At 38.9% G+C, this 14351-nt stretch overlaps 1 protein-coding gene across 6 annotated transcripts in view; it reads right to left on the bottom strand.

Annotated features, from left to right (window-relative positions):
* TENM4 (teneurin transmembrane protein 4) overlaps positions 1-14351 on the bottom strand; it is a 373803-nt gene that overhangs the window by 175069 nt on the left and 184383 nt on the right. For 5 of the 6 annotated variants that reach the window (XM_069883272.1, XM_069883268.1, XM_069883269.1 and 2 more), the window contains 3 exons: positions 13820-13990; positions 8780-8994; positions 3718-3928 (listed from right to left, as the gene is read on the bottom strand). In XM_069883272.1, the coding sequence (XP_069739373.1) occupies positions 3718-3928; positions 8780-8994; positions 13820-13990 (597 nt within the window). The remainder of the gene's footprint in view (positions 1-3717; positions 3929-8779; positions 8995-13819; positions 13991-14351) is intronic. The other variant, XM_069883271.1, reaches the window with a different exon arrangement.

The following is a 14351-nucleotide window of genomic DNA, read 5'->3' as shown; positions in this document are numbered from 1 at the left end:
GTGATTATGGTGATGATGGGATTGAGTGCCTGTGGGTTAAAATCAGAGCAGCTCACAAGAAGGCAGATATTGTGATGGGAGTCTGTTATAGACCACCCAGCCAAGAAGAAGAAGCTGGTGAGCTCTTCTATAAACAACTGGGAGTAGTCTCAAGATCGCTACCTCTTGTCCCTGTGGGAGAATTGAATCTTCCAGATGTCTGCTGGAAGTACAACACAGCAGAAAGGAAGCAGTCTAGGAGGTTCCTGGAGTGTGTGGAAGACAACTTCCTCACACAATTGGTGACAAAAGAAGGCGCCCTCCTGGACCTGCCGTTTGTGAACAGAGAAGGCCCTGTGGGGGAAGTGATGGTTGGAGGATGCCTGGGACAAAGCGATCATGAGATGGTAGAATTTTCAGTTCTAGGTGAGGTGAGGAGGGGGATTAGCAGAACAGTAATATTAAACTTCCAGAGGGCAGACTTTGGATTGTTCAGAAGGCTGGTTGATAAAGTCCCATGGGAGACAGTCCTTAAGGGCAAGGGAACGCACAAGGGCTGGGAGCTCTTCAAAAAGGAAATCCTAGCAGCTCAGGAGCAAGCTGTCCCCATGTTCCAGAAAAGAAGCTGGCAGGGAAAAAAACCAGCTTCGTTGAGCAGAGAGGTCTTGAGGGACATCAAAAAAGAAGAAGAATGTCTATGAGCTTTGGAAGAAGGGACAGGCATCTTGAAGGGACTACAGCAGGGAGGAAGCGAGATTGTGTAGAGGAAAAATCAGGAGGGCTAAGCCCAACTATAGCTCAGATTGGCCAAGTCTGTGAAAGATAACAAAAAATCTTTCTATAAATACATTAACAATAAAAGGAGGACCAGGGAGAATATTCAGTCCCTATTGCATGCAAAGGGAACAACTGTGACAAAGGATGAGGACAAGGCTGAGGTACTTAATGCCTTCTTTGCCTCAGTCTTTAATAGTAAAGAAAGTTGTTCCCTGGTTGTACTCACCTAGGAGTTAGAGGAGCAGAAAAGAGCTCCCATGATCCATGAGGAGATGGTTAGACTTGCTTGTCCAGGTAGACACTGGTTAGTCTATGGGGCCAGATGGGATCCATCCAAGAGTATTGAGGGAGCTGGCAGATGTGCTTTCCATCATCTTCCAACAGTCCTGGAAGACTGGGGAAGTTCCACTGGACTGGAGGCTGGCTGATGTTGTGCCCATCTACAAGAAGGGTCGCAGGGAGGATCCAGAGAACTACAGGCCTGTCAGCCTGACCTCAGTGCTGGGAAAATTCATGGAACAGGTGATCTTGAGTGCTATCATCAAGCACATGCAAGAGAACCGGGTGAACAGGCCCAGTCAACACGGGTTCACAAAAGGCAGGTCTTGCCAGACTAACCTGATCGCCTTCTATGACAAAGTGACATATCTACTGGACTAGGGAAAGGCTGTGGGTGCAGTGTTCTTGGACTTCAGTAAAGCCTTTGACACAGATTCTCACAGCATTCTGCTTCAGAAACTGTCAGCCTCTGGCCTGGACAGGCGCACACTCTCCTGGGTGGAAAACTGGTTGGATGGCCGAGCCCAGAGAGTGGTGGTAAATGGAATTAACTCCAGCTGGAGGCCAGTGACAAGTGGGGTTCCCCAGGGCTCAGTGCTGAGTCTAGCCCTGTTCAGTGTCTTTATCAATGACCTGGATGAAGACATTGAGTGCACCCTTAGCAAGTTTGCGGATGACACTAAGCTGGGTGGAAGAGACCAATGGCATCTTGGCTTGTATCAGAAACTGCGTGACCAGCAAGTCCAGGGAGGTTATTCTCCCTCTGTACTCTGCCCTGGTGAGACCGCACCTCAAATACTGCGTTCAGTTCTGGGCCCTTCACCACAAGAAGGATGTTGAGGCCCTGGAGTGTGTCCAGAGAACAGCAACGAAGTTGGTGAAGGGCCTGGAGAACAAGTCTTACAAGGAGCGGCTGAGGGAACTGAGGCTGTTTAGTCTAGAGAAGAGGAGGCTAATGGGAGACCTTATTGCTCTCTACAACATACTGAAAGGAGGTTGTGGAGAGGAGGGAGCTGGCCTCTTCTCCCAAGTGACAGGTTACAGGACAAGAGGTAATGGCCTCAAGCTCCGCCAGGGGAGGTTTAGGCTGGACATCAGAAAAAAAAAATTCATGGAAAGGGTCATTGGGCACTGGAACAGGCTGCCCAGGGAGGTGGTTGAGTCACCTTCCCTGGAGGCGTTTAAGGGATGGGTGGACAAGGTGCTGAGGGGCATGGTTTAGTGATTGATAGGAATGGTTGGACTCGATGATCCGGTGGGTCTTTTCCAACCTAGTGATTCTGTGATTGTGTGATTTTCCTGTGATGAGAAATTTTAAACCAAATAAATTCATAGACAAGGAAAAAGAAGTTGCTTTCAGAAGAATACCTGGACGTTCTTCTGGGCAGAAGGTGGTTGGGGTAAATAAAAACCAAAATTGCTAAAGTAAGCTAAATGAAAGTAAATCTGCATTCAATGGAGCAAGACTTCAGTTTCATAAGTTAACATGTAACTATTTCTGGTGTTGCTTAACAGTGGACAGGATTGAACATGTGTATTTCCAGGTATCTAATTTAACACGAAGCATTATAGCACTGTTTCCACTTCTGTATTAGATAAACTTTAGCACTAAAATGGAATATTGGGATCTTAATGACTTTGCTTTAAGACCTAAACTTTTAATTAACCTGCCAAGACAATTTACAGTCCATAGCTATTACGTAACTATCGCAGACAGCTGAGACTCAACACCAATGCCTCTTCAGGGAGAGGGATTAATGGAAGCTTTGGAATGAGTCCGTTTTTTTCAGCAAAAAACAAAAAGTCCATTAAATAATCGCTATGGCTAGAAGAAAGCTGAGTGCAAGTTTTACGGAGCAAACTTTAACTTATGAGTACAACCAAATTAATTTGGGTATATGAATAGTTTCAGCAGGTCTGTCAAATTTAAAATGAAGTATTATTGAATCAGAAACAGATTCTGATATTTACATGGTAGAGGAAGAATAGCCATGTGCTAGGCTGTCAAGCAGTCCACAGGCAGCATCCTTTTCTCCTTGGACAGCAACAAATCGATGTCTGTGCGCTGAACTGGCAGGGCACTTAACAGCCAGAGAAACTCAGAGACCTCTTTAGTTAATTTGTTCTTCTTAAGAAATCTCAGCTTCTTTTTGTTGGCAGGGAGAAACAGTGATTCCTGTTATTGTGGTTCCTACTAACAAGCCTTGCAGTGTGCTTTATTGGACTTTTAACCCCAGTACTCTTTGTGAACCCCACCCTGACTAATTCTGACAGTGCTCAAAGGCAGGACTGTCTGCCACAGAAAACTGTTCCATGGTGCTGCTGTGTGCTCTTCGATGATTCCTACACGTCTGCTACAGAAAGAGAAAAAAACAACAAACCAGACAAAAAAAACCTAAATAAAAAGCAGATCAAAGGAAGAAAATGAAGTAGGGAATTTCAAGCTAGTAGTACATCCTTGGAACTGGGTAGAATCTTGTTGTGGATATAGTTACTAAAAAGGCCTACAAAATACTTAAGAGATATTTAAGTTCTAACAGTGTTCAACTTGTTGTTAAATATAATCGCCTACAAGCATTCTCTCTGAAACCTCAAAAAGCCGTCATTCAATTTGAATATGTGTGATAATACCTGGCCTCAAAGCACACTTAGGAGTTCAGGAATAACACAGGAAATCCTTACCAATAGCAGTAGTCAGAAAAGAAACCACTTCCGATTCCTTGCCATCATTGTAGAAGGCTAAATGCCATATTCCTGAATCTAAATACTGGATAAACCCTGTCTCATGGCTGGACAAGGGCACAAAAGCTCTGTGTTGCCGCTGAGGTCCTTCTAAGCTTCTTGCCTCCTGGGTCAGTAGACGTCTTCCATCAAGAAGCTCAACAAAGTCAAACTGAAACATAAAAAAGAATGATGTTTGTGTGCATTTCAGGCTTCCTCAAGGTTAGTCTCTTGCTCTGGGTCTCCAGGAGCATCATAAACAGCATTTTCCCGGGTAACTCAAGTATATTCCTGGACTACCTGCTAGTAACCACTTTGGAAACAGCTAGTATACAAAGACACCTTTATTTAGAATGTGATTTGGGGCATATTGACCCTACTGACGTGTTCTCATTTTGTACAAACACAGGCAGGGAAACATGAGGTTGACGGACCATGCTTAAATTGCACTGTAAGTATGATGATAAGAAGCTTAGTTTTTAGCTTCTTTGTGTCGTGATTAATAAATAAAATAGACAGAAAAATGTATCTAGCTAACTAACTAGGTTGTTTGCCAGAATTATTATACTGGCAAGGAAAAATAAGGAAATACAAGAGGTATTTCTGAGTAAATTCTGGTAGAGGTTTTGCAGAAGTATTTTGCTTAGCCAGCAAGGGGGTTATCATAAAGCAATATCAAATGTGGTTAAAAGATCATAGAAGATGAAGATTGAAGAGATATAGGAATATAAAAGTCCCATTCAGAGAGTGGCTTTTGGGAGTTTTCCACAGAAGGATATATTTATTTACCAGGGTAACTTCAGCTAAGCAACTAGGTTGATTTTGCTACTAGTAGTAAAATTACCTTTAGTTCCCTATTTAAATAACTTTTCTCTTAACTTTCTTCAATAATTGTATTTTCTGTGATAATATATTAATGAGATGAGTCAGATACAAGACCACAAATGTTAAGTGAACCTTATCTAATCTGACTTCTATCGTGTGTTTATGTGGAAAGCACATCTTGTCAACAGAATGCGGCAGGTGAGGCAGAGCTTAGCATTTCTATTCCTGCTTCTCTTGCTTTTTCCTCTCTTATCCTGTTGGTCAAAGAAGCTTGTAGGTTTTGGCAGTAAGGAAAAAAAAAGGCAGAAAGAAACAAAGAACTTATTTTTGTAGCAGTGAATATTGTTGCACTGAATGTCTGCTGAGTGTTGGCTCTGTGTGGCAGCACCATTTAGGCTTCTTATCCCTTTTGACTTTACTGTAGCAAAATTTGGGTGCTTCTGTTGTATCATTAAGTTGTTTGGTATTGCCTCCACAATCAACTCAGATACGGACTAAATAACATGATCTTTCCTCCGCTGTCATTGCAAAGGTAAAAAAAAATTAAATATGTTTATTTCCAACAAAATTTTGAGAAGTAAGCATATATCATGTATCTTGCACATGGAATGATAAGATTTGTCCCTAGAAAATTTTAATTCCTGTATTTTTAGTTACATATTTACATGAAATAAGCTTTGAGCCTTGTTTGAATTTTTTGTCTGTATTTCAGATATAGAGCTCTCAAATTTGGTGCTGAAGTGTCATTTGAGAATATAAAAGCTGGCACACTGGCAAAAGGCATTCCTTTTGGGTGTCTCTGCCCAAGTTACCTTTGTCAGAGACACAGCTTCTGTTTTTAAAAAATATAATGTAAAAACAACTTATAAAAATATAAAATCTAAAAATATAAAGTAAATATAAAATCAAAAAATATATAATTAAAAATATATAATTAAAACTATAATGAGTTAGTGATTATATGTTTCAGAGGACAATAATGAAGCTTAGTTTGAATGACACTTTGTAAGCGAGATATTTGCAGCCACCCTGAGGTTGAGCTATTACCTAGGCTAATTCCTCATCAAGTCTTACTGTGGGCATGACTGTCACAGCTGAGAAGGGCAGTGACAGAAGACACCATGGTGCTATCTGTTTGTGGGAATGTCTAAGTGCAGTTCGGTTTGACTGAGAAACACATTGGCCAGGCACAGTGATGACATTAAAGCCAGTAAGAGAAAAACCTACATATTTCCATTTTCATTTTGGAGCACAACAGAACAGATTGACTAGATTTTTAAAAGGGAACTGCAGACACCACTGGTGAAGTTCACCGCACCATGTGCTGACATCTCCATGGCAGCTTGATTTAGTTTTCTAGAACCAGTGGATTGCAGTCAAAGGAAGAGTCACTTCTAGAAGGCAATCTGCCTTGTCATAAAGTTGACATCAAAGAACGGTCCCGTGGATTATGCCTTAGAAGCATCCATTTCTTGCTACACACTAGATGTAGATGCTTTAAGCTTAGTGAGATGAAAACAATTTCAAGGCATCCAGCTAAAAGGGAGCTGCTCTTGTTACACTCCAGTTATGCTTAGCTGGGGCTTTGTGCCAAAAGTAAAAGTTTATTTTTATAAGTATTTGCACGATGCTGCTGTGGATGTTGATGATTTTGCAAAGGTACTAGTTACTACTTGCAAATATTAATTGAACCACAAATGGATTGTGCTTTATTGCATTTTAATTCACTTAGAGATTTTTAATATGCAATTCGAGTTATTGCAAGCAAGGAAATTGTAGATAAAACACCACAACAATCAAGTAAAATTGTACAAAGGGAAAAATGCCTCCCACAAGCTGTGATGGCCAATCCCTAAAATTAATGATTTGACAAAACCTGGCCTAGGTTAAAAAGAGTTTTAAAAAAAAATTTACCTGGGAAGATTAAATCTAATAGATCATAATAAAATTGTGTAACTTTTATCATGATTTGTTGAGAAGAATGAGAAGAAATGCCTTTAGTTAACAGTAAACTATTTTAGCCTTCTGCATACTTTGTTTCTAAGACTACAGAAATCTGGAGGTTTTAATTTGTCCTTACTTATTTGTGTCCATAGTTGTTGGCAACCTTGACTGTAAGACAGATCACCACAAGCAGAGAAAATTTCCCAAAGAGAATCTGGAGTATTTTGTTGTTTTAGCATGGATAAATATGACTTTTAACATTTTATCAAATTCAGGAATATATGCTAAGGATCTACAGGCTTAGGATCAATTAAAATATCCTGAAAGAGAATACAGTATTTTAGGGCTTGCACCACAGTGGATGCATTATCTAAACAGAAGCAATATCTAATTATCTCAAACAGAAGAAAACCTGATTATCAGCTAGAATTTTACTACTGCCATCATCTAGATAGGATGGGGAAAATTAATAGTCCCTTTATGAAATTCTTCCAGTGGAGACTGTCACTGCTCTAAGCATACATTTTGCCAAAGTCTTGTTTATGAAATTCCTTACAAAAGTTGGAAATGTAAAACTCATTGTGTAAACTTATGAGGTGTGGCTGCTATTATGTATTATGCAAAAGAAAAGAGATTTGTGCAATATGTATTAATTATGAGAGACAGGTTTACAATTTCAACACAGAAAACAGGTTACCTATTGAAAGATTCCTAGGACAAATAAACTATGGTGAAATTAAAGATCATACAAAAAAATACAGAAGGAGAACACAGTTTTAATTGACAGCAGTTTTATAAAACAATAAAACTAGGAAAATGAATAATTGAAAAACTAAAATGCTAACAAACAATAAATCAATTTTGATTCAATATCTGCAACATCAGAACAGGGTAGGGTTTGTGATTTGTTTCTACTAGTGTACTCTGATTTTTATTGTATCAATAAAATTGTCCCTCCAGCCATTTTTGGTGGTGTTTTGTCCAGATGATGATTTCCTTATATACTTGGCAGCTCTCAAACAGTAGCTACAAAAAAAGCAGCACTCACAAGGATTCTGAGCAAATGCACTGCCTCCTCCAGCATGTAATATTGACAAGCATGTGGCACATCCCACACTGAACATCTCATTCTCAGACGAGGCTTAAACTGATACACCATCAAGCTGTTATAAATGGGAAAGGTCCTGACACTGACAAATCACTCAGAATATCCCAACAAAAACGAGGTTAAAGAAAAAACAGCAGCAACAGTGAAGTCAGTGTGTGCTTTTTAATATTATAACATTACTATGGTTGCATATAGTGCCCTGCTACATTTAAGATTTTGCTTTAAGTTCAACAGACTTGAGGTTTAGGTGCTAAATTTTGCATTTGTTACTTAAACAATTGATACTATTCTTGCAGTAAATCTTGTTCCATAACAGAAATTAATAATGATAATAAACAAGTAAAAGCAATACAAACTTCTGATCTACAGTTAGCATGATGTGACCATGACTTGAGTTTTTATTTAAATAATACAGGAGTTATAAGTTTTAAATGTTTGAATCTCCCCGTAAAGCGAGACTGATTAAAAATGGGCAATAACAGCACCAGTGTGTCACTGAATTTATGACCTGCTGATCTTATTGAAATATTTTAATTTTTCAGAAAAGTAGGTAGAGTAGGTGTAGATTTATGACACCTCTTTGACATAAATAAGTTGCAGGTGTGTTAATACGTAGAAAATACTGTATTACCCAGAAAGATTGTAATAAATATATCTGGTCATAAAGAAATTAAAGGCAGGGTATTTCTATAAATCTCAAATAGTTGTATTGGTTTCTAGGCCTTTCAGTTAATACTGGAAAGCAAGGGTAAGGTACATTAATGTAAACCTGGTAATACTTTGATAACTTGCTGATGTAAATGCGAGTAAGATGCTTTGCATTGCCAAGAGTTATGCCCAAATGTATTAATCGATCTGGTTAAGAGCAGCTTAGAAAGCCAAATGGAAAGTAAGGACAAACCCTCTTCCTCCTCTGGCAGCTTGCTGCCTTAGGCAACTGCTTGCTCTGCCTGTGCCTACAGCTCACCAGGTCAATGTCCGTAAATTTTGCAATTGTCACTTGATTACCTTTCTCTGGATAGATGGCCCTTAACATCTTGCAAGCATGCAACATATTCTTGAAAAAATTAGTTGAAATAAAACAATAAGCCATAAGAACATACAGTATAAGACAGCTATTATTTAATTGAAATGAGGTTCCATTACCTGTGTGTGTGACGGTGGGAGGCCTTTTCTGCCATAGATGCCAACCAGAGCAGCCTTTCCTAGTGACACATTGAATTTCAGATGTACTGGGTGGTCGATGAACACCTGAGATCTCCAAAAGATACCAGGAGGAATCTTCTGTGTGGCTCGTCTGCCAACATCAATTTCTCCAGAGTCTATAAAACTGTCGTCTGGAAAGAAACTACTGGGCTTTCCTGCCAAAACACAGGAACAAAAATCTTGGATTAACCTTTGATCCTGAAAGTAATCCAATCATACTGCTATATCTGACACCAATCTTCAGAAACAACCTATTAGTGTCCTGAGGTCTTCACAGGACTTTGTCTAGTCAATCCATGGGAAGAAAACTAGCAGGGTTATTCCTGGCTTCAGTAACTGTTTAGTTTGAAAACATGAACATGGCAAGAACAACCTGGAGAAAAACGGCTTTTGTATAAACTGTAACATCAGGGAGTGTGTAATTACATTCTGATGGTAAGAATAAATCATCTGATATTATGTCCTAAATGAATAAAAGTTCACAGATGGAGAAGTGGCCATTAAATTAGAAAAGAGAAGTGCAGTAACAGTGAGGTAGACGTGTCACAGAATGGAATGGTAGTGTGAGAACAGCAACATGAAAGATGCCTAGGTGGTAAAAGGAAAATGTTTCTCTATTAAATTAATTTTTCATAGTGGTAACACCATTTGAAATTTGTTCAACAGTCCAGAAAAAGCTAAAGAAAAACGGGAGGACTGAGAAAAATGAAAGAAATCATACCCTGCACCTGAGCGATATCTACTAAGAAACATGAGAGATTTTAATTAGGTTTCAACAGAATCTGTGAAGTGTGTTATAATGATCCGTCTTCTTTCAGAAGACAAGCAGATGGAGGCACATATTTCTTAAAGAGAACACTAGGCTGAAGAGCCTGGGTATCTAGACTGCAACATGCCATAATGTCCAAACGAGTCATCAGGGAGCTCAGTATCCCTGGAAAACACATCTGAGAAATTCCAGGTTAGAAATTCATGTACTCACAGTTCTCAAAACTAGTGGCCACTTTGAAAAAATCTGGATGCAAAGGAAGCCCGGGGAATGAAGGGCAGAATGAAAAACAAAACCCAGAATGTTGCCTTTTTCAGCTGTTGTGGCCACAGTTTCACCCGCAGTCCATAAATGCAATGAAGAAAGTAACTGCCTAGGAAACAGCCTTTATTTAAGCACGCATGTAGCTGAAAAGTATGTAGTAGTGTCACCTGAAAGATTTTGTCTTTAGTAAGGAGGGCATCATGTCAACAACACGGCCTAATTATTAATTTTAGAAATTCAAATAAATTTCTTGTCTAATCTCTGTGCCATTACAACACATTGCTTTGTGTATCACAGATCAGGCAATTCTAACAAAATGCAAAAGAAACTTTCAGGAACACATGATCTTTTGTAGGAAAATTACATTATGAATTTCTTTTTCTTCCAGAACCTGGGAAATAAAAATATATTTTCCCATCCATCATGCATAGTCTCAGAATGTACTTGCCATGCTGAAAAGGTGATCGGCAGAACAATCTTTCATTTTATTGTTTCCTTTAATATAAAATATATTAATTTAATATTAATTATAATAATTCATTAAACTTCTCCACATACCATCCCAACATAAACTCTCCATAAGAAACAGATGTAAGTTGTCAGCTGTATCTGTGAAATCCATACAGAAATTATATGCATATTAACTGCTAACAAAAGAAGTCCCTGAAGATGTTCCTTTGTAGGATGCAGAATTTTTTTTCTACTTATGTAAAACTTTTTAGCAGAGCTTTTTGTGCAAATAACACTAACCCCTGACGGAAAGTTAGCAACTGCTACTACACTGTTGGCGTGGGACTTGATGGATGCTTCATTTCTGTGCTGTCTTATGGCAGAATCTTTATGTGTACCAGCACAGTCTAGAAAGCAAAGTGTATATATATGTTCATAGGGAAAAAAAGCTACTGGTAATTTTATTGAATACTCATTTGTTTTTGTTCATCACATTCAAATAAATACAGAAGGGGGAATCTGCTTTTTATCTAATTTTAGTAGAAGTGCGTATTAATAGAGATGTCCAGAAGGAGCTTAGGTAAATAGACATTCTTTCTAAATATTTTGTGACGATAAGGTACAATTGTACAATGGAAATCAACTAGCTTGATTTTGAAGGGGATTGCTTTATCAACCAGATTGTTAATATTTATTTGGCACACCAAAAATTACTTTCCACACTGTCAGGATTAAAGGGAACAGTTCCCATGCCTTCATGCAAAGTTTCTTATTCCATTATTGTACGATTAAAAGACTCAGGATTCTATTCAAAAAGAGCTAAGGACATCACATGTTTTGACTCAAATGAAGGATACATTTTTCTGATTACTACTGACATGTTTTATAGATTCTTAGAAATTCAGATGAAAACCTCAAGTATTTGATATGTGCCCTGACTGTTCATTAATAAAGACTGTACCTCAGAGTGAATCAGGGAAGGTGAGAATTTAATGTGATAGATGCTGCTACGCAAGAGAGAGTCTGGAGAAAATGAGCACAGCGTGTATTCTGCCTGTATGCAGTGCTTGCTCGGGCGAATAAAAATGCTTCTGTGATTGCAAAAAACAAATAATTGTTTGTACACACAATTACAAAGGTTATGTCTCCTCTTGTTGGATAGCTGTAGGTCTGATAAGCCGATATCCTACAAGCCCTTATATTGTGTTGCCATTTGACATTTATCCCGATACAGCAGTGCAAAGAAAGGTTCTTGTCACCAGGCTGAATTCAGCCCTGAAATCCATCTGTGTTTCATCAGTTTCAGCCTAAATTAAGATCAAGCCCTATGGACTAGACAGTTCATAACAAAAGTATAATAAGAAAGCCATTTCAGCCTCTAATCAGAAATTAGGTTTTAATCAGAATATCTGATTCCTTAAAATTAACTTCAGGTCTGAATTCTTAATTGGGCAGTCAATTACTTTGCCCTTTCCACACATTACCTTGAACTTTATTGTTGATGCAGCAACTATTCCTAATTTATCTGGATAACAAAATGAACTATTTCATTTCGACCCTTGCTGAATCTGCTTCTATTTTTGACAGCAAGGTACCCTGGTCAAAATACTTATATCTCTCTGACTTCAATCTCATCTAATTACATGCTTAAATGTATGCATGTGATTAAGTGCTTTGCTACACAGGGATGGGCTTAAACACAGGTAAAAGGTGTGCTAGAGCACAGCCATGGATGAGAAGGAATGACTATTACTGAGAATCGGCAAGACATTGGTAATGATTCATTCAAATCAGCTGTAAGGATATTTTAATACATTCCAGCCTATTACCTTGTGATCAGGAAGACTTTCAAATATATTTCAATCTACTTTTAAATTAATTTCAATCATCACTTACATTCTGCTTCAGAATATTAGCCATGCAACGCTGCTAGCCCAGAATTAGTTGCATAGTCATCTGATGGGGAGGAGAGCATTTCAAGGCTGGACAGGACTAATCTCACACGGAAGACCTTGTCCAAACTTGTTTTCTAGTCAAGACAATACATTCCCTAAAGCCCTAAGATCTGTCCAAAGCTCTAACTCGAGGGGTCTTCTAATAACATAACTAGAGTATACCCAGATTTCTCTTTTAGCAGACTTCTTTGACAGCAATCAAAACTTTTACTGATGTCACCATAAGCACTGCTTAAAAAGAAACCAAGTGGTCTTTGATTCGGATGGCATTTTTGGATTCATCCATTTATTTTCATTTGGACTTTTAAAAGGAAATACACAGATCAACATTAGATGTTTCATAAATGAAACATATGGCAAGATAGAGCAAAGAAAAAAAGGATCTGCCATGAAGTACTTTCGAATACAACAGCAAAGATATCTGCAGCTAGTAAAGTTTGCTGAGAATAACCTGCTTAGCTGATTTTTCCATGTAACTTGGTATCAGCCATCAGTTACTAGTAAACATGCTGTTTTAAGGAACACATAATTATGTCCTTTATTTGGGCTAACAGATAAATTCTTAAAGAAATACTACAATTAATTTTATTAAACATGTAAACATAGGCTTTTAGCCAAAGTCTACAGAACTCAGCGGAAAGTTTGGGACTACATGAACTGCCAGAACAGTAGCATGTTTCTTATCTTTTATGTCACCTCCTCACTGAAAAGAACTAACAAAAATAGCCAATTACTTCATTTTTAGGGGAATCTGTTAGCTTCATATAAAGAAGCCTAACAAAAAGAGCTATCTGAAAACTTGAATTTCTTTTTTCTCTAGCTAAGTCTTTGGGACGGATGAAACACCTCTCCTTTGCAGAGCTTCCAGGTAATTTTGGCAATGCTGCCTCTATACAGAGTGCAGCAAGATGTAAACCTGCTGGATAAAGCACTGCTGAATTGAAAACCAGAAGTTGCTTCTAATCTCAGCTAAAAATTGCAAGCTGTTGACGCTGTGATACTTTGTGGAAACTAGACCTTGGAACCTGGCTTATTTCACAAAGAGATGTCCAGCTCTGGTGTGCCAAAACTCACAATGTAATAGTTCTTAGTAAATATTTTGGTCCTCAAAACATTTGGTATTAAGCAGCAATGAGCTGGCAAATCCAAACACCGTTGTACTGTTGTAGAGAAAGCTTGATCCAATGCTCCTGGAGTAATATAATTTTCAAGACAGTTTTTTTCCATGGAAACAGCCACCTGAGGCAGGGTTTTCATGATGGCCTTCTGTAGCCTGTGAGATATGGTACAGAGGGTTCCACCTTGAGAATTCCTTAGATGTGTTGTGAGGGTTGTGCACAGCTTTATTGCATTAGTGGACATTGAAAAGGTATGAAACTTAGAAATATATGGAAACAAGACCGACGACTACTAGTTCTAGACGTGAAAGACTGGAAAAAGCACCTGATGATGGCAGCATTGAAGGTAATGGAACATGAGATTGGATGGTTGGAGTTCAGAGGCAGACAGAAGACTCACAACATGGACACACACCAACCATACCTTCACTGGTTCCTTTGCCTTTCCTGTCAGGTAACTCTAACCCTGTGCCCCCCGAAGGATATAAGGAGACGTCCGTTGGCACTGGCCAACTGCTGGCTGTGTCTTCCGTGATTTCATACATCTGCCCTTCCATCGGCTGCAGGTGCCAGTTTAGGCCAAACAGGTGCATGGCTGTGGTGAGCAATGAGAAAAGTCATCTTTTTCTGTTTGGGAGAGTTTCAGAACTACAGGGGAACTTTCTAAACTGTTGCTCCACTGCCTTATTAGTGGCCATTGCTTTAAGAGAAGAATGGGATTCATGTAATTAGACAAACCCTGCTACTTCTACCATACTAATGCCCTGTGTGTTCCCACCCACTTAAACTCATTTTAGATCACCTCTATCAATCCACTCCGCTTCTTCCAGTAGAACCACTTCTGACTCATGGCCTGTGTGAGACCACAGCCAGGTACGGTGTTTCAGCAAGTTCCCAAGACTGGGGTGACAATGTAGTGAGCACAGAAATACAAGGAGTATTATTTATCAAGATAC

This window comes from Phaenicophaeus curvirostris, chromosome 1 (genome assembly GCF_032191515.1).
Source record: "Phaenicophaeus curvirostris isolate KB17595 chromosome 1, BPBGC_Pcur_1.0, whole genome shotgun sequence".
Classification (NCBI taxonomy): Eukaryota; Metazoa; Chordata; class Aves; order Cuculiformes; family Cuculidae; genus Phaenicophaeus; species Phaenicophaeus curvirostris.
The sequence above is the reverse complement of the archived record's forward strand: the minus strand, read 5'-3'. Positions and strand labels throughout refer to the sequence as shown.